Below are 20658 nucleotides of genomic sequence, written 5' to 3'. Positions count from 1 at the left end.
CCAAATTTGAAATTAATCTAATTAGTTCTCTGGAGGACTGCGTTAAAGTATAGTGCCTTAAAAATTCAATGGCTCAAATTCAAAATGGCTACTTCCTGTTGGATTTATAGTATACCTCCAAGACACTTTTTTTTATGTAATGTATACATATACCTACTAAATGTCAAACCTCGAGGTGAAACGCACTGCAGGGGGCTACTCAACAGAGAGCGCTATTGATCCATTTTGCAACGCTTCTGCACAAAAACTATATCAGCCGTCAGTCGGTTGTAAGTCGTTTTGCAGCTTCAGATGTTCACATTGATACCGCAGAGGTTTACAGAGCTTCAAAAGCCAATTTAGAATTATATTATAATTCAAATTGCAGAGTAAAACAGGAAAATATCAACATAACTATAAGGTGTAATAGGATTCTTGCATGATGCCCATTGTTAAACAATTGTATGTCGATCATACAGTCATCCCACAATGTCGAAATATAACACAAAACAACCCACATGGGAAGTCTCAGATGTCAAGTTTTTAGGAGAGTAAATATGATACACACTGAAGTTGGTGCTCCTCTTCAGACGCTGAGGTGCAGCAGTTTAAAACAGGTGTGCTCCACCTGGAGGAAGCAGCTGCAGAGAGACCACCGACTCTGTCCTCATTTGAGTCTCTTATCAAGCAGAAAGTAGCACATTTCACCGTCTCGTCTCCTTCAGTTTAGACTTCAGTCTGAATGATTTGAGACTAGTTCAGTTTTCAGCTATTCATTGATGTAAGTAGGCCTACTGTAAGTTCAAGGCACACTGGTACTGTACTGGGGTATTTTACATTGTTTTACTGGTTTCTTCTAGGCCTGCTTCTCAGGGGAAAATATTCTACTTTTTACTCCACTGCATTTATTTGATGTATTTGATTTGACTGACATATAATCAAGAAATAAATCACATTATATAATTTTACATTAAGATAAAACTGAAGGCTTTCGAGGCGTTCCCAAATATCTTTAGCATTTTTTTTAAACTATGCACTGGGTGCACTTATGCACCCAGTGCATGTAATATACTGAAGTCCAGTAAGCAGACACTAGAGGCTGCTGCAGTGATGCAGTTTAAAATCATTGAGCAGAACAGATGATGTTAAAATCACCTCTGCACTGCAGACAGAATCAGCTTTGATCTGTTTAGATTATACAAGTAAAACCAAATAATCACTCATCTCTGCACGTGGTCTAAACTAATCCTTATATGGTAATAATGACGCTGCATGTGAGCGTCTGTGTTTTGCTCTTGACATTGTGGTGGAGTGAGTGTATTTCCTATCTGAAGAGAGAGAGAGAGAGAGAGAGAGAGAGAGAGAGAGAGAGAGAGAGAGAGAGAGAGAGAGAGAGAGAGAGAGAGAGAGAGAGATTCAGTCCTGGCAGGTGTTACCGTCTCTACCGTTCAAACCGATCATCTTCATCCGTGAATTCATCGTCTCGTCCGTGATGGAGGAGAGAGAAGACGGAGGAGGAGGAGGAGGAGGAGGAGGAGGAGGAGGATACAACCGGGCAGCCAAGCGGCTCCGGACGGAAGAGGAGGCCGGCGGAGAGGAGCTGGAGGACGGGGAGCAGGACTCCGCCGGAGAGGAGGCAGCGAGGAGCGGCGTCACCGAGAGCAGGAGCCGCAGGATCCGAGGGACCAAGGTGGGGAACAGCTTCTGTCAATCCTGCTGTTGAAATCTCGCTAAGAATATTAATAATGTTTGTAATATGGAATTTATATTTAACAGAAAACAAACACACACAAAAAATAATTTCCTCTGCACTTGTTCTCAGTATTTAAAAATATTTTAAATTAAATTAGTTCACTGTAGAACAAATGACAGAGAGGTCTAAGTTTGCAGAATAAAGCCCTGACAATAAAGAGGCATTAAACTCCATGCAGCATTAAAATAGATATATCGTTTCTTCAGGAGGAGCTTCTTTGTGGATGTCTTAAGTGGACTTTAGCAGAGGTTTTGAAGATGCTTGTTCATGGTGTTCCTTTAGAAATGTTCCCTGCTGCAGTGTCATGTTTCTGGAGAAACCTTATTTTGTTGTTATTTTAAAATGAAAAGCTTTGTAAGAGATGGTTTTAGAAGGCTCAAGGAGCTTCATGTATCGGAAGGTTTAAATGTTCTGGAGGAAGAGCAGGTCGTCACAGGGTTGGCGATTCGACTAGAGCTGCTATCGGTCCGATACTGACTCAAATAGCTGGATCTATATCGGTACTTATCGACCGATACCCAAACAAACAAACATTTATTTGTTTTTAATGTAACTTGCGTACTTCAGTAACGGCACTTCTGTAGTTATTGTAACGCAAACAAGGATCTTTTCCCAAACCTTATTGGACGCATGGACATTTTTCACTTTGTTTCGACCTGTAGACCAACAATCAGCAGATTAATCGTTGATGAAAACAATGGTTAGTTGCAGCCCTAGTGGACTGTCATAGGCGTGGACGTAGCCACTGTGACGTCACCCATTGGTTTGTAAACAGCTGTTTTGAAGCCTTGGGTTTTGCATTTTTGCCGTCGCCATCTTGGTTTTTTGGAGCCAGATGTCATCAAATTTTGGAAGAGAGGGTGGAGCTTGGGAGGCATACGCATCGCTACGCCACTATCCTGATTGACAAGTGAACGTGGTGGCGGCCTGTCAATCACAAGTTAGCCACGCCCTGAAGCATACCCTGCTTTATCGTCAATTTTACTGGGGCCATGATGATTTTCTAAATGAACATCATGCTCTATTGAAACTATTGATTGAGACCATTAACTCATGTGTACAATGTTTACTGAGGTAATAAATCAAGAGAGAAATAGGGTCATTTTCTCATAGACTTCTATACAATCTGACTTCAATCTGCCGGCCATGAGAGAGAATGCAAGTTTAACACACTTACGCATTCGCTTCACTTTTCAGAATCGCAGGCTACGTCTACTTTTATACAGTCTATCTATACTGTATTGTTTTGTGATCACCTCAAATGATCTGACCTCAGCACAGTGTTTAGAGACCCGTCCAACAGCACTTCAACCAAGGTGCTCCAGTAAAGCTCGGTGAGCCGCATGAAGACTTCTAAGAGTTGTTTTATAAGCCAGTCTCCTGTAGCTTGCAGATATTTGTATATTTTTATTCTAGTATTATCTGTCCACTCTGATCCTCTGCTCGCTGGGACGTTCTGGCCTCTCTGTGAGGTTCTGGCAGTAACAGGAAGTGGCCGCACTCAGCAGGAAGTGAGGCCATCTGTTCACTTTGATAAATGTACCTGTGGTATTCTGCTTGAGTCTGTGCTTAGGAAGAGGTGAACTCCAAGATAACATCATATAATAACATATACGTCTAATTAAAGCTAATTCAAAAAACAAACCACTGCACAAATGTGTGGGATTCACATTTTTGGCTTTGGAGTGAAATATCTCACCATTTCATGACTGGTTGAGGCATTCACAAGATGAACTGTAATAACTTTGGTGATCCACTTTCAAAAAGTCTAAGAGGTTTGCCTGGTCCTGTTGGAGGTTCTAAGAATCACAAGAAACTTAAACAGGGTTTCAAATGAATGTAATGGAGGATGTTTGGTTCTTCAGGAGAAGATGGATGATGCAGGTCTGATTTATATTTAGGGTGTGGTCCTTTAGCGGTTCTTTAAGAGGTTTGATATATCCTGCATGTCCTTGTGTACGTACTACGATCTCCTGCAGGAAGTTTCTAGAATGATGCAGGAGTTTCTAGAGGTATTTAGGAGACTCTGATGCTGTTCAGGAGGTTTAAAGCACAAAGAGGAGTTGCTCGAGGTCCCTGAGAGTTTTAAAGGTCCTTTAGGGAGTTCCAATGGTTCTGTAAGGTTTAAGAAATCCTCTCTGAGTTTGATGCTCTGATTTAGGGATGCAGAAGAGGCTGCACACATCTAGAGATAGATATATGTGCAATGCAATGTTCGGTAAATGTGAGTTTGTCTGCATGTGTGTGTTTTATCTTGACATACTGGAGGATGTAAGAAGGTGTGTTGAAGTCTGATGAAACAGCCCACTGGCTGCTGCTTCCTGCCTCCTCAACCGATGAGTCAATGGTCTGCAGACAGAGAGCATCATGGGACTAACAGACCACCAAGCAACAATGTTTTTCCCCCGACGGCCCGAGACACCAATTTAGACCGGCAGAGGCTAAAGTCAGTTTGAAGCTGTTTGTGGACAGACAGACAGACAGAAAGTCTGTCCACATCTCAACGCTGCAGACCAGTTTTAACATTTGAATTATTCAAATCTGGCAGCTCCTGTTTTTTTCATTAGCCTCCTCTCTGATGGAGCTAAGTGCTCTCAAACAGGACAGAACCAGATTAAAAATTAACTTAATCCAACCACCACTTAAAGTACAGTTCCTGTCTTTCTACACGCCAGTCACACCGTTCAAACTGGTCAGTTTTATTTTACCTCCTGATGATTTGCATGTCCTGCAGCGCTGCGGCGGATTAAACTATTCAGCTGTCTGCAGACTTCAGCCGACATCAAAGCACCTTTGATCTCAGGTTCTTTATGGTTTTAATATAAGAGAGTGAAGATCAAACAGAAATCACCAGTCGAGGTGTAAAACTGACCCGAGAACTGAGTCCTTCAGTAAACGGAGCGACTGATGCAGAGAATGAGTCTGAGTACAAAATTAATCACGAAATTAAACTGAATGAGTTTCTTTGCTTTATTCAGGCAGCCGGACTAAACACAACGCTGAAACAAGTTGCCTCATCAATCCATTCATCCATCCATTGATTGGTTTGTCCACCAACTGCAGAGGGGCATTCATGTGAAGCAGGCTTTTATTAGAGACATGCCTTTATAACTAATTCACTCTGATTGATATTTAGTCATGTTTTAGTATGAAGCCTCCTTTAAAATCCTCAATAGTGAGCCGTTTTATTCTGAAAAGTTAGGTTTTTAAAAAGCAACATATCTTCAAAATGTTTCAAAATGAACCCGCTCATCTCTTCTCTGATTTTGACATCAAGCCTGCTCTCGTAAAATCTTTGTAACGTCATTATGCGGTTAATGCAAAATCAACACCACCTGTACCGATACCTGTATAAGTTTCAAATTAAAAGCCTTGAAGCATTTCATAGGACAGAATCCCTCAATTTCCTAACAAGGATGTTATTGTGAACCATTTGCAGAAACCTGTTGTGGAAAAATCAAAGACTGTAAATAATAAGTGGATCTAGTTGCCGTGACATCATCAGTTGACTGCCGTTGTGATGCTTCGAGTTCGTCCTTTAGGCCGTCGCCATCTTGTTTTTTTGCACCCAGTAAACGGAAGTGACCATATTTAGACTGCGGAAATGTGACGCAGTGGTAGTGTCGAATCTTCTCTAAACAGACCATAATTTACTAAATGAACATCATGCTGTATTGAAGAAGACTTGAAACTAGAGATTGAAACCACCTTCTTGTAAAGGTTGGTGTTGCGATATGTGTGCATATCCAAAAGCCTGTTGATATCCAAGTCCTTCATAATGCTTAAAAGCAGGTGCGTTTCTCCCTCCGAGCAGAAATGTGGGCTTTTTCTTTTGCACCAGTTTTGCAAACTATTGGTTGGTTGGTTTGTCTACAATGCACAGAGCTGCACGTAAACAGGAAAGAGGCCGTTTGTCGTAAAAACGGATATTCCGAATGCGATGTATACATGTCCAAAGAATGCTAATCGGTAAATGCTCCATTCGGAATAAGGCCTAGTTTAGAATATGCAAAATATGATGTTTACATATTGTCATATTTGGAATAATAGTGGAATATCAGTGTTCATGTAAGCAAAGCCACTGACGGCTTCTCAGGTGGTTCTGTGGAACAAACCATCTGGGTCAGGTAATGCTTTTTGGTAACCTGTTGACCTTTCCTCCAGCGCCACCACGAGGCCAAACATCAAAATCTAACATCTTGATGAATTCCAAGTAAATGTCCTGATCCTGTTCTTGCTCCCCAAAGGATGAGCCTGTTTGTTTTTTCTTTTCCTCGAGCGCCACTTTCACGACAAATTTAAAATGTTAAGCCCCAGTGGTAAAAGTCGATAAGATGTTGTTTATAATGTAATCGTAAGGAACGCTGTAGCCTGTACGAGGCGCTAACAGGACTTTAAACTTTTCGTGTTGCTGCAGTCTCAGTAGACTGTCTCGTCTTCAAAAATACAGTCTGTGTTTTAAACGTCGTTCAGACATCACAGCGCTCTGTCCGTTTACAGGAGCTGCACAGGGACAAAGCGTCAGATCTCCTCTCTGTCCACACTCACACACCCACCCTAGGGGTTTATAAATGATGTATCATCCTGCCTCGTTAGCCTCGTTAAAGGCTTGTTAGCTTGCGGAGGAAGAGGAGGAGGTGATGAAGGCGAAGGCAGCAGGAGGGGTGAAGATGGGAAAGGAGGAGGAGGAGGAGGAGGAGGAGGAGAGTCAGACGGAGCTGTAATGATACAGCAGCCTGACGGAAATGAAACATGTCAGTGAACGCTCAAACACACACACACACACACACACACACACACACACACACACACACACACACAGACATACACATGTAATAAAGACACATGCATTCACCAGAGAAAGGCCAGTGTGAGCTGCACCTGCTCTGTACTCCTGCAGAGGAGAAAGAGGAGGAAAACGTTCTCTACTTATTGTCGTCACAATACAGATAACTATGAACTAAAAACAAGCATGCAGTCTCTGTATTGTTGACGCATGAATAGGTCTGTAGCACCTTTTGTTCTTCCTCCTCAACACCGCGGCATGTTTCTACCACCTGCCTCCTGCTTGGCGTTGCTACAGTAACCGAGCCTGGCGTAGGTGCAGTCGAATGCGCGCTCGTCTGAACAGACCACAGTCTGAATAAATGTTTCTCAGAAGGGATGTGTTTGAGGTTAAGACTCTGCTGCCATCTCGGTTGGTCACTGCAGCCAAAATAAAATACGCACGTAGACAAAAATAATTTAGCCACACAAGATAAAGGTGTGACGACCAAGCTGCAGCCACAGTTTGTCTGTGAAAGACATTGAACGCCTGTCAGTCAAAGCAAACGTGCTTCACACTTCTACAGTCCACTGTGTCGACTCTCCAGAAAAAGCTGTTATTTTATACCAATGTGTAAGATGCATAAACATTTCCATCTGTGCATTACAAAAATAGATTGATAAGAAAGGGAAAGGAAAAATACACGTGTGTACAGATACATGCTTGTAGGTTAATTATAAGCATAATAACGACACATCAACTTCAATCGACTTAAAGTATATACCATATTACAAAGAATAAACCTAACCCATAATAAAAGAAAATATTGAATACACACACATACATATACAAAATAATGAAACAAACAAAGAAAATATTAAATTAAATCGAATAAAAATTGAAGGATTTCGAATTTTTAAGTAAAATGAAAGGTAGATACACATGTGTATTACTATGCATATTTGGAGCGTACGAAGCAGAATTAAATTTTGCGTTGCATTTAATGACCATATTGAACCGAATATAAGACAACCATTTTGTAAGATCCAAACCCAGTTGTCATGGTTGAAGTATGTGGTTTGTTTCCAAATGTGTGGTCGCCATCTTGACAAGAAGTATAAACACATGGGCGAGACATCGCCTACTTCAACATTGATACAACACAATATATTCATCAACTGGGAATACAGACCTTCCATTTGAAAGAGGGAAATTGAAATTTTAAACGCTTTTCAAATCTAGAGGAAACAATTTGTACGTGTGTCATTTAGACAGCGAAGATAAAGCGCAACGCAAAATCTGTTGGACTGATGCTGTGAGTCAGACCACATCATCTAGAGAGGTCATCAACCCAAAAGGCCCAATTCGGAGCACAGTTTCCTGCAGGCGTTGGTGTAAAGCGTCTGAACCTGTGACGGAAAAAACAGGTCAGGCTGCAAAACCTGCAGCGCTTCCTGAGAGACACAGAACACATATTTGTATTGTCGCTCTGTCGCCATGAGAAGATTTTCTCGCTGTAACTGATTTTTTTTCTCACCCGCACCTCACTGATGTCTTCTGACGTCCGGCTCGCTGCACAGACAGACAACATGCCTTTAACACCTCCTGCAACAACCCATGACTATCAATACAGTTTTATTTTACTAAAAGCTGAACAAAGAGACACAAAACGGAAGTAAAAATACCAACAACACCATGAAAAATACTGCATTGCAAGTAAAAGTCCTGCATTCTATATGTTAAAAAGTACACAAGTATTATCAGCTTTGTGTAGTTAAAGTGTCAGCAGTAAAAGTACACAAGTATTCTCAGCTTCATGCAGTTAAAGTATCAGCAGTAAAGAGTATCGTCACTGTACTGAGTGCACCTTTCTAGTGTAGATTGTCTTCATTGTCTCAGTTGCTCTTCTCTCTGCAGGACGGTGTGGAGGACAGTCACTGCATCCCCCCGTCTCCGGTCGTCCACGTCCGAGGGCTCTGTGACGCCGTGGTGGAGGCTGATCTGGTGGAGGCGCTCGACAAGTTCGGCAACATCTGGTGACAAATACTTACTCCATAAATTTCCATCCGCACATACAGTATTCCTTTGACTCTTCTCTCACACGCAGTCCAAAAATTACTGACACTGAACTATTTCTGTATGTAGCAGGTAGTTTACACTATTGAGCTGTCCATCAGAATAACCTGATGTACGGACATTCATCACTTCGGTTTTGAAGCCTTGAGTTCGGCAAATTTCACCGTCGCCATCTTGGATTACGGCCGTCGCCATGTTGTTGTTTCTTTACAACCAATGAACAGAAGTTACCATATTTTAATTAAATGCGGAGGAGTGACGAAGTGACGCCGTAAGCCCCGCCCTAAAGCATACCCTGCTTTATGGTCTGTTTGACTCTAAATGGACCATAATTTACAAAATGAACATCATGCTGTATTGAAGAAGACTTGAAACTAGAGATTGAGACCATAAACACATGTTTACAATGTTTACTGAGGTAATAAATCAAGAGAGAAGTAGAGTCATTTTCTCATAGACTTCTATACAATCTGACTTCTTTTTGCATCCGGAGGAGTCGCCCCCTGCTGGTCGGGAGAGAGAATGCAAGTTTTAAGACACTTCCACATCGGCTTGTAACCGGAAGTTGCCACCTGATCAAAATAATACTTTAAAATGTGCGGCCTGATCGGGAAAAGTGTGCTATGACTTTTCTCAGATAGTCACACCGCCGTTTTCCCGAAAACCGTGAAAGACGGCGGGGGTTTCAGGAGCATTTTGGGACCGTTTCAGATTTTATAATGGGTGTGTATAATGGGAGCTTGAGAATTATTCTGTAATCTTTCCTAACAGTTTGCTGTCATCCCACCATTTTAACTCTTCATACACCATTTGTAGGTCAATTCTTAGGTCCATCACAAATCCAAGATTATGAATCTCAATTGCAGAAATGAGAGAAACGATAGCTTCTCTCATTTTCAAGAGTATGTCAACACTATATATATTTGCGTTTCCAGTGAAGCCTCGTACCACCCATAGTTTCTCAGTTTTCTTTTTAGTTGTTTGTACACACGTCATATGGCCTACGGACCTATGATACGTGCATGCTTACTCATAACTGGTAATATTGGCGGATATATTGCAACATCTTCTGGCAGTAGCAGCCACACAATTTCCTAGTTGCTCTTTCTTGTTTCAGTGTCAGCATCCTTTACGACAAGGATCATTATCTCTGTCAGCATCAGTTCCGCTGCAGATGTATCAGTGTGGAGCTGTACTGATCTCTGTGTGCGTGTTACTGCTGAGATCACAGATATTCATTGTGTTGAAGAGATCATTAAAAGAGCTGAAAGGACTCTCAAAAGTGTTGATAAAAACCAAGCCGTGAAAGAGGCCGAGTGAAGAGAAATTGCTCACATTTCTTTTTGAAATATTCAGGAGAAGAAGACAGAGGAATGGAAGCTCTCAAATTACAGAGCCAGGATCAGCATTGAGAAATGTGACTTGTGTTCAAATAGCTAATTAAAACCAAACTTGTCAGTGAATTGAACACTTGAACATACATCAGCGTGATAAGAACTACATAAAATGACAAAATGACTGAAGCTCTGTCTCACACTAAGACAAACCTGTCTTATCTGCTCTGTCGGCAGTTACGTGATGATGATGCCGTTTAAGCGCCAGGCTCTGGTGGAGTATGACAGCGTGGACAGCGCCGAGCGCTGCGTGTCGTGCGGAGCTCGTGAGGCCGTCTGCGTCGCCGAGCAGCAGGCCTTCTTCAACTTCTCCACCAGCCAGAGAATCACCAGACCCACCAACGTAGACGACCCCACCAGCGGAAACAAAGTCCTGCTGCTGTCCATCCAGAACCCGCTGTACCCCATCACCACCGTGAGTCCAGCAGAACCCCCTCTCTCATGTGTGGAAAAGAAACTTCCTTTTCCTTAGCTGCACCTTCCTCACCAGAACTTCATCCACCCTACACTTACATTATGTCTACTTTACACTTCCTAACCTACCACATCCTCTGCCAGAACAAGACCTCCACCAGAACTTCCACCATCCAACCACAAACCTTTTCTCATATTTCTATCAATCATTTGCAAAACATTTCATGTTTGAAATAAAAAATAGAGTTTGGTTATTCTTGCTGTGTGATTTCTGCCAGTCATCACTGTGCTCTTTCTCTCTCAGGATGTTCTCTACACCGTCTGTAACCCCATCGTTAACGTCCAGCGCATCGTCATCTTCAAGCGCAATGGCATCCAGGCCATGGTGGAATATCCTGACTGTGTGTGTGTGTATGTGTGTGTGTGTGTGTGTGTGTGTGTGTAGTTGCATGTCAGTGGATACAGTACTCAGATCTCCACAGTATAAAAATACAAAATCAGCTGCTGTAGATGCAACATGATGACATAAGAAGGGCAGAGGAGGATTAGTTGAAGTTGAGTTGAACTTGAGGAAAATCAAATTCAGATCCTCTAAATTTGACAGTAGATCTACTTGAGGACAGTGCGGGTCTTGTTTCCTCTCTTCTGATTGGCTGGTTAAACTCCTCCTGGTGAGTCATCCTTAACGAGCTCGTTAACATTTGAGTCAGTGGAGGACGCTCAGAAGGCCAAACTGGCTCTAAACGGAGCCGACATCTACGCCGGCTGCTGCACGCTCAAGATCGAATACGCTCGGGTAAACACACACACACACATACACACACACACACTCGCGCACCCACAGTGCTCTTGACAGACACACACTCGGGTGCATGCACACATACACACCCTCACTCTCAAGCATCCCACGCACACACACCCACCCAGAGGTGCTGTGCTCTGTCGCCCCCTGCAGCCCAACAGACTGAACGTCGTCCGCAATGACAACAGCAGCTGGGATTACACCAAACCCTTCCTCCTGCAGCGAGGTAGGACAACACACAGACACACACACACACACACACAGGTGTTTCCAGGTGTTGTTGCGTCGGTTGTTCTGTGTCAGGGAGCTTTCAATCAGTTTTCACCTCGCGTTACTGACGCAAGATGCACAACGAAGGAGGAGGAAGAGCTTATCCTCCATTTCTGATTCAGCAACGTCAGTGAAGTCAGGAGAATATCAATGCTGATAGATTTGCGAGTCTCTATTTGCATCTTGGTTGATTTTATATGTAATAGCGCCAGGCGAAAAATTGGCTTTGCGTCTGGTGTGAAGACAAATAAACACCAGAACCTCTACACAACACTTTGGGCCTGGCAGAAAAACTAAATTAAGTAAATTCAATTTTTTGTTTTTGCACAATGTGTGATCGTGAAAATCACGTTTGTTAAAGGGCCTGTGTGTATGATTTGGCGCCATCTAGTGGTGAGGCTGCAGATTGCAACCAACTGAAACTTCTCCCGTGTGCTAAATGTGTAGGAGAGCTACGGTGGCAAAGGCGAAAATTTCATTTCAGCCAAAGTTTTCCGCCTCTTTTGCTCTCGACTGTTAACCTGCATGCAACCAAAGCCCGCTGTAACGTGATTGGTCAATACTACTTTGACTGCAAAACTACAAACTACAAATGGAAACCAGAACACTTTGCAAAATCTTGTCCCGTTGCTTACAGATTCTGCATTCACATGCACTCATCTGTTCAATCTGATTGAACTATCATGAAGGTGAGATTGACCTTCTGCCAGTCGTACTAACTCTTCATATTCTTCTTTAATAAATAACTGCGCGGTGAAATGATCCGAGCTGTAGTGAGAGGGGGTTGTGTGGAGATGTTCCTGGTGTGGAAGTGAAGCAGTTCACTGAGCTCTGCCTGGAGACTCGAAGGTTAAACTGCAGTCTGAAGGTGGTTGGTGGAGCTGCTGATGCTGCTGTGGAGGCCGAAAATAGATTTTCATCAGAGAGGAAGCGCTCACTTTCACCTCCCGCTATTCTGGCCCTATGTGGGTCAGACTCTGCTAACCCCGACCATTACAGCAAGACCCACTTCACTGTGTGTGTGTGTGTGTGTGTGTGTGTGTGTGTGTGTGTGTGTGTGTGTGTGTGTGTGTGTGTGTGTGTGTGTGTGTGTGTGTGTGTGTGTGTGTGAGAGAGAGAGAGAGAGAAAGAGACAGTGCTACTAGCAACAACCTTCCTGTGAGCTCTTCTTTGGCTCAGATGTCTGTGTTTGTGTGTGTTGCAGAGAGGGGAAAGGGGAGGCAGCGGCAGGCTATACTGGGAGAGCATCCATCCAACGGTTATGGTACTGTCTGTCTGTCTGTATGTCTGTCTGTCTGTCTGTCTGTCTGTCTGTCTGTCTGTCTCATCCTGATCCCTGACAGTCCTCCAGTGTTTCTAATCCCAGAGTGTTGTGTGTCTCTGCAGGCTCGCACTGCCCCCTGCTGCCTCTGCCTGGGAACTGCAGGTACAGGAGGAGCAGTGAGGAGGTGCAGGACATGATCTCCTACCCGCTGCTCCTCCCTAAGACCTCCCACTCCTACTCCTCCTCCTCCTCCTCCTCCTTCCTGGGCCACGGCGCCTCCAGCTCAGTCGCCATGGTGAGCGGCCTCCATCCAGCCAAGATGAACTGCAGCTGCATCTTCAACCTCTTCTGTCTCTACGGCAACGTGGAGAAGGTGTGTGCTGACCCTCAGAGCGATGGGGTCATGGATGTGTCACAGTTCTGCCAACCTGTCAATCATCTGGAAGAAACGATCCCTCTAAAAACCTGACATGATTGGTTGTGTTCGCAGGTGAAATTCATGAAGAGCGTTGCCGGCACGGCGTTGGTGGAGATGGGGGATGAGTACGCGGTGGACCGGGCCGTGACTCACCTCAACAGCATCAAGGTGTTTGACAAAAAACTCAACGTCTGGTGAGTCCTGACCTTTCTTTTTGCACCAACCATCAAACCGAAATGTCACTGAAACATAAAAGTATGAATTAGAAATTAGACTGAAAGATATCCCTCCATCTATCCCCCCCCTTCACCCCTCAGTGTGTCCAAACAGCAGGCGGTGATTCCTAGTCAGGTGTTTGAGCTGGCCGACGGCAGCAGCAGCTACCAGGACTTCAGTCTGAGCAGAAACAACCGCTTCAGCAGCGCACAGAGCAGCAGGAACATCATCCAGCCGCCCTCCGCCGTCCTGCACTTCTACAACGCCCCGCCCACCCTGAGCCAGCACCAGCTGCACAAGGTGAGGTCACACCTGCACGAGGTGTATTATTGGTTACAAATGTTGGATTACTGAGAGAGCTTTTTGACGAGGTGTAAACTGAGAAGAGAATGGGGCCCAGTATAGAGCTCTGAGGGACACCTTTGCTTATGAGATGTGACATTAAGAATATGTTGTCATGTTGAATGCATACAATGTGAAAAATGTTTTCTGGGCTTTTTGAGACACTTTGGCACAATATGTAGCTCTGTGTGATTTCAACCATTTAATAATTTTTTTGATAAAAGATTAAAATAAATTCCTTGTCGAAGGTTGATCAGCGTTTCATTTAAACTTCAATTTGATTCTGCTCAGAATCTGTAGTATTTTAATAAAACTAACATGCTATACAAGATGATAAGATTTCATCTCTGGTCTATAGTTGTACTCTGGGTGGAATGAAGAAGACCACTTTGCCTCGTAAACCTACCATTAGGAAACTTCAACCGAGTGCATTTCCCATAAACATGGCCATTATGGCTCTATGGATTGTGCTGACTTTGCACTCGCCACCTGCGTTTGAGTCAAGACCTCTGCAAAACAATATTTATGGGGACGAGCTAAGCGACCCTCCTAAAGCTTTCCAAATAAACATGACTTTTTTTTCATGAATCATTTTAATGGCTTGTCTCTGAGTCTGAACAAAAGTAAACACAGAAAGAAATCTGTGTGATCTTGCCTTCTGACCTCATCACCCTGCATATCTTTCTACGCATGCCGTTTACATGTGGGAAGCGGACTCTCTCGTCATTTCATTCTTGCAATTCAGAAACCTGCAGGTACAAACCATATTATCTTGTTTGCTACATGGACTGTATATAATATAATATAATATATATTGAAGCCTTAAGTTCTGCATATTGTCCATCTTGGTTTTTGGCCGTCGCCATCTTGTTTTTTGCATTCAGAAGTGACACAAGAAGGTGGAGCTATGAAAAGCTGAATGCTGAATAAGACAGTTTTAGGCGACCAAACTGAAACCTCACTGTGAAAGGGCTAACTCCCAGCGAACGGCTTTTCTATGGTTTTGCACTCGGTGGCTCACGTTACCGCAGTCTTAGAAAGTCAGGAATGAGCAGAGGCTTATTCAGTTGGTTGCATTCTGCAACCACTGGTTGCCACCAAATCCTGCACACTGTGCCTTTAAAAACAGTCTGACCTCTCTTCTCTGTTTCTCATCTGCAGCTCTGTACTGAACACAACGTTCCCGCCTTCACCAAGTTCAAGGTCTTCGATGCCAAATGTGAGTTTAGCCAATCACACAGCATAGAGCTATAGAAAAAATATTACTTATGCTTATTAGATACATTATAAATAGAAAATATATATTTAGCTGAGATATGTAAACTCAGACACATATTTTCTTCTCCTTTTTCTTCTTCCTTATCAATGCTCCTCCTCCTCATCCCAGCAGCCAGCTCTAAGACTCTGTCTGGTCTGCTGGAGTTCGACAGTAAAACTGATGCTGTGGAGGCTCTGACCGTCCTCAACCACCACCAGATCAGAATACCCAGTAAGTACTCAACTAACTGACACACACTGATAATGCAGTGGTGACTGTCCAATCAACTGTCAACCCAAGTTCACCAGGTACCTTTTCTTTTTTGCCTCACCTTGACAACACACCAAACGGTTTATCCATCTGCTCAGTGCTTCTGTGCGACCTCACTGAGACCACAAGACTTCAGGAATATCTGCAGTCACAGCGTCTGTTCTTCAAGAAATAGTTCCAGCGTGTGACTTCTTCTCTTTGTGTACAGATTAAACAAACAAGTGTTGTGAGTGGTAGTGTTTGTACAGTCTTTATGCTAAAATAAGCTGACCCATCCTGGCTCCAGCTTTGTACACAGACATGAAATAAATATCCATCAGATAGAAAGTAAAGAAACAATGTTTGTTTATATATTGTATACATACAGTTTATTTATATACTTGCTCTCCCTTCTCTGACCTGCAGACAGCTCCAACCCCTTCACCCTGAAACTCTGCTTCTCCACCTCCTCCCATCTGTGAGCCACAAACAAGATCGTCGCCGCAGTCGGCAGGTCCTCCAGAACGACGGGGAAGTTTTATTCTTTACAGAAAGAGAAAATGATGCAGAACGGTGGCAGGAGATTTGAGTTTTTTCCTGTGAGGCGTTGGAATGGATGATTTTATTTGTGTGGTTTCTGTTTATTTGAGCATTGAGATGGGGTCGTGACGAGGCAGTTTAACGAGGAAAAGCACCTTAATGAACTAAATGAGTTAACGGTCCTTGGAGCCTCCTTTAAAACATGAGTGATGCCAGCGATCTGAGAGAAAACCTTCTGCTCCGGCTGAAATGTGAACAGACTTTTCTTCCATCAAATCCCACAAGAGAAATCAAATCGATAAATAGCTTTATCCTCCACAAAAGGCCCTCAGATCCTGAAGAGATATGAAGATATCAGCTGTCACTAAATACAGAAATAGTCACACATGAAACAGCTTTTTAGAGGAGCGATGTAGTAGTAGTTGTTGTGACAGGCCGAACTCAGGGAGGAACCAGATATCAGAGTCTTTATGTGACAATCCTGAAATATTTTTTTTATAAGTAATTTTAATATTGTTGGACCAGTTTAGGATTTATTCAGTTGTATTTCATTTCGTTGACTTTAAAGTTATTTTATCATCTTAGTTGAGCTGTTAATGGTAAATCAGTGTATTTCATGTCAAACGGAGCTCAAAGATTAGTAGTTTTATTTGTGTGATTGATTGAATTTAACTAATTTATTTTTATTTTTATTGTTATAAATGCACTCTCTGGGTTTCCTCCACAACTGCACTCCTGAATGACTTCTTAAGAAGAGGAGGTTGGTTCTTGTTTTACTGAGGAGCTGATCAATGTTATTATTGTTTGTAGTTTCCTCTATAGTTATCAGTCGGGACGTGGAAAGCACAACATTATTAATTGAACATTTACAGAATAATTACATTTTAAGGATAAAGTCCTTTTTACTTTTCGTTGTTTGATTTGTGACTTTTCAAGTAGCAATACTTTGTGTCTGTGTACTTACTAAATTAATTCTTGGTTCCAGAAATTGTGGTTCAGCTGTTGGATGACAAGTTAGCCACAAGTTATTTATGAGGCTGTATTTCCAGCTACTTCTGCTGCACGCAAGTTTGCAAAAAAACAAAACAAAACAGCAATTAAAACAGTTCTTAGTCACGAAAGCAATTAGTGTAAATGTCATGTGTGACGGCGAAGGTTTTGGCCTCACGCGACAAAACAGCTATAGCATGACACAAAGTTAGCCGTATAACTGCTAAAAACAACGGACTCACTGTAGCCATTTAGAATAACAATAACTTCCCATAAGACTTTGAGCTCGATGCATTATAATAATAATGACTAAATGTGTTACAATGCCACATTTGTGTTCGGATGCTCATACCATGTTGGCTGGATCAACCACAGAACTCGTTAACAGTTTTCATGCAAACTGTTTCTTCTGCAATTATCTTGAGTGTGTGGGAAGACAAGTAGTGATTTTTCAACACTTTGAGCAGCACCAACTAAAGTTAATTTACCTCCATTTTATTTGGGGGGAGGTTTTGTGAGTGTGTAATTCTGGGTGAACTGCCCCTTTTTAAAAATATCTTAAAGGAATACTTCACCCACAATATACATTACTCACCACGTGTTACTTTGAATTCTTGAAGACAGCTTTGTTTTTCCCGCAGGCCTCCACGGTGAAAGGAGAATCACAAAATGTCTTGATGGAGCGGGAAACGTCTTGATGAATTAAGCAAATGGGGATTTGTGTTTAACAACAGCAAAACTGTATCAAAACATTACAAACCCTGACACAACTCGAGCAGTTTCATCCAAGTTTCTTTTTTCCAGTCGTATGCTCAGTACTTCCTAAACACATGCATTTTGACCCAGATCTTTTTATTCAAAACACTTTTGCATCAACAGTCTCACGCTTGCAAAGGCGTGCTACTTGTCCGTGCGAGTGTTTTGGATAGTAAAGTTTTAGCAAAGATGGACGTGTTTGGGAAGTATTCAGCATACGAGTGGATAAATGAAGCTTGGATTATACTGCACGATTTGTGTGAGAGTTTGTGAACGGATGTCTTGATGATTTGCTGCTGTAATACGCGGCCTCCATTCATTTAATTGATCAAGACTTTTCTCTGGTTTTTGATTCTCGGTTCACCGTGGAGGCATGCAACAATTCAAGGCAACGCGTGGTGAGTAATTAATATACATTTTGTGGTTGAAGTATTCCAGAGTTTTGATGGTGGTTGAACCATTCAACATAACTATGTTTCTGACTGTCAACTTTGTTTGTCACTGTCTGTTCATTAAATGTTTGTTAGAGTTTTGCTGTTTATTTGATCTGTGATCGTCTCTGACTAAAAAGACGTCATGTCTAACCTCCACTTGTGTTCCCAGATGTTCAGTAGTTACCGTATTTTTTGATAATTCAGCCCTTTATAGTAATTCCTAAAACCCCTACATGTTTGATAATGTCAACAAGTCATGTTTTGTTTTTTTACATGATAGTTCAATAGTATGGGGTTGAGTTTTCATCATATGTTAACAATGTAAGAAATATGTATTCAGAAAACTACCCCTGGATCTGCCATAAACTACTTGTAACTGTATGCCACAACTTTGATTTAAAGGGACAGTGTGTGGATTTAGTATTTCTAAAACATGAATGTCCCGGGTGTTTGGTTTATTGTTCTGTGCTACTGTACAAATATAGCGGACTCCGTGAAGAGGACTTGCTCCCTATGTAGATATAAATGGCTCATTCTAAGGATTCAAAAACACAACGATTATAAGTTTCAGGTGATTATACACTAATGAATACATAGTTATGAATATTATATTTCTGCCAACAGATGACCCTAAATGCTACACACTGGCCCTTTAAATGTCAAACCTTTTAGTTTGGCTTTTGGCAAGAAAAAAACAAAAAAACATTTAACTGTCCACATGGCACTTTGAACTCAATGCTCACATCAGCATGTTAGCATGCTCACTATGTTAACTTGTTTAAGTTTAACGGGTATAATGTTCTCCATGTTGCATGCAGTAAACACAAAGTGCAGCTGAGGGAATGTCACCAGTTCTGCAGTTATTTGGTCATAAACCAAAGTATTGCTACACATTAAAATGTTGACCTGATGATGGCGCTAAAGTCAGAGGATCATCAAAGTTAATATAATTCATCCTCTGGGGAACATGAACGCGTGAACCACATTTCATCACAATCCATCCAAAAGTTAATATAGTGAGTTATTTAACTCAAAACCACAAATGTGAACCTTATGGTGGCACTAGATGAAAAGCCAGAGGTTCACCAAAGTCAGTAGTATTAATCCTCTGGGCACCATGAATATATGTACTACATTTCATGGCACTCCAGATAATCTGGACCTACAGCGTCACTAAAAAATACTATCGTAACTTTTTTTTAAACTTTGTTTTGCACAGTGAGCCCTGTGGTCTGCAGAATAAACACTCGCCGCTAGTCTGAGCCATCTGAAGTCAACATGGTGAATCCATGGATGTATTGTGAATATTCATATGTGTTTCGAACTTCTGTTGGATTTGAATGTACAGTGTTTTGGCCTAAAATTAAATACCTTAATTCTGGAATCTGCGTACGATTATCTGTTTTTGTCACTGAGGAGATGTGAATCCTCTGTGAGGACTCTGGAGCCTCGATCCTGCTTACTCACAGACATTTTAACTGTATCACCCTGGAAACTGCAGGTCAGAGCCTCATCTGTCCCTGACTTTTATTTGAATATTACAGATAAGTCCTGTATGTATTTAATTGTGTGAAGTGCTTATTGCGGTGGATTATGTTCTTAAAAATGTATATAATGCAAGCCTTTTTTATTCTACCACCCTGATGAAGACTTGTGTCTGTCGCAACACATTGGTAATTTTAAATACACGTTGAACACAAAAAGCAGGTTGCTTTAAACAATAAAGGTGTAAGTAAAAGACGGTCGAAGGCTTCGCTGCTTGTTTTAGCTGCAATCTGAGCGGGCTGTCATCAGATAACACTCAACCACACTAACATGAAGGTGTGGAGGCGTAGTAGAAAGTGTAATCTGATTAAACCAGCTGCAGAGGACGTCCTGTGACACACAACACAGAGGAAACGAGGGCAAAGTTTGAGCCTGCAGCCTCCTCTACAGTGTGTCTGAGACAGCTGTCCCAGCATGCACTGGGTGAGGACAGATTCACAGAAACGGGACATCTTCCCTCGACAGACAGTATTTAGCGTGCGAGGAGGGAATCAGTGGACTAGTCCACACTCTGAATCCATTGTCACAAGGTTTAGAAAGAAAAAAAAAAAGTTCTGCCATTCAGGCTGAATTAGGTCTGGATTGGATTTTACAAGAGTTCAGTTCCCAGTTTCAGCACAACTTGTACTGTTAAAATCCCTTAAAATATTAAAACTATGCGATAACAGGTGGCATAGCGTGACATAGCGTTAAAAATCTAGTAAAATATTGTAAAATCATACGATTGCTCCTGTCTCCGGATGATTGTCGCTACAGTATCTGACAATATAACTAATTATCCAATCCCAACAAAATTAATCTTACAGTCAATATCTATTATTAAAAGCTGCACTAATCAATGTTTTTTTATATGCTAATAAATTACTTGTTTAATGTGAACTGTCCACAGAAAACTATCACATGACTCTGCAGTCCCCTCAGCTCTATGGAGCTTTTTAACCCTTTTGGGCTACTTTTTGCATTCAAAACCTTACTTAAGTGTTATCAGTAAAATGTATATAAAGTATGAAAAGTAGAAGTATTAATTGTGCAGTAAAGTGTTTCCAGTGTTTTACAATTATATATGATGTTTCTGGATTAATATTTAATGTTGCATCAATGTGTTTGTTACATTTGAGGGCTTTAAATGTTTAAGGTTGTGCTATTTTTAACTCCTTCATGCACAAAAGGGTAGTTTAATCTACAGCGATGCG

General features: G+C 41.9%; 1 protein-coding gene across 1 annotated transcript; it reads left to right on the top strand.

The window, feature by feature from the left end:
* The first annotated feature begins 1513 nt into the window (after positions 1-1513).
* Positions 1514-19304, top strand: LOC142949818 (heterogeneous nuclear ribonucleoprotein L-like). The gene is made up of 14 exons (XM_076091659.1): positions 1514-1669; positions 8415-8533; positions 10145-10382; positions 10686-10771; positions 11081-11177; positions 11337-11409; positions 12658-12717; positions 12840-13090; positions 13208-13329; positions 13453-13651; positions 14855-14912; positions 15084-15182; positions 15627-17884; positions 19140-19304. Exons 3-13 carry the CDS (start codon positions 10152-10154, stop codon positions 15680-15682), a joined length of 1332 nt encoding a protein of 443 aa, XP_075947774.1. The 5' UTR covers positions 1514-1669; positions 8415-8533; positions 10145-10151; the 3' UTR covers positions 15683-17884; positions 19140-19304.
* Positions 19305-20658: the final 1354 nt, after the last annotated feature.

Source organism: Anarhichas minor, unplaced genomic scaffold (assembly GCF_050575085.1).
Source record: "Anarhichas minor isolate MPS153535 unplaced genomic scaffold, ASM5057508v1 ptg000014l, whole genome shotgun sequence".
In the NCBI taxonomy this organism is placed as follows: domain Eukaryota; kingdom Metazoa; phylum Chordata; class Actinopteri; order Perciformes; family Anarhichadidae; genus Anarhichas; species Anarhichas minor.
The sequence above is the reverse complement of the archived record's forward strand: the minus strand, read 5'-3'. Positions and strand labels throughout refer to the sequence as shown.

Coding starts and splice junctions, on each gene's coding strand:
- LOC142949818 (XM_076091659.1), top strand. CDS start 10,152: ATGATGATGCCGTTTAAGCGCCAGGCTCTGGTGGAGTATGACAGCGTG. Junction 10,383..10,685: donor CGCTGTACCCCATCACCACC/GTGAGTCCAGCA, acceptor TTTCTCTCTCAG/GATGTTCTCTACACCGTCTG. Junction 13,330..13,452: donor GACAAAAAACTCAACGTCTG/GTGAGTCCTGAC, acceptor TTCACCCCTCAG/TGTGTCCAAACAGCAGGCGG.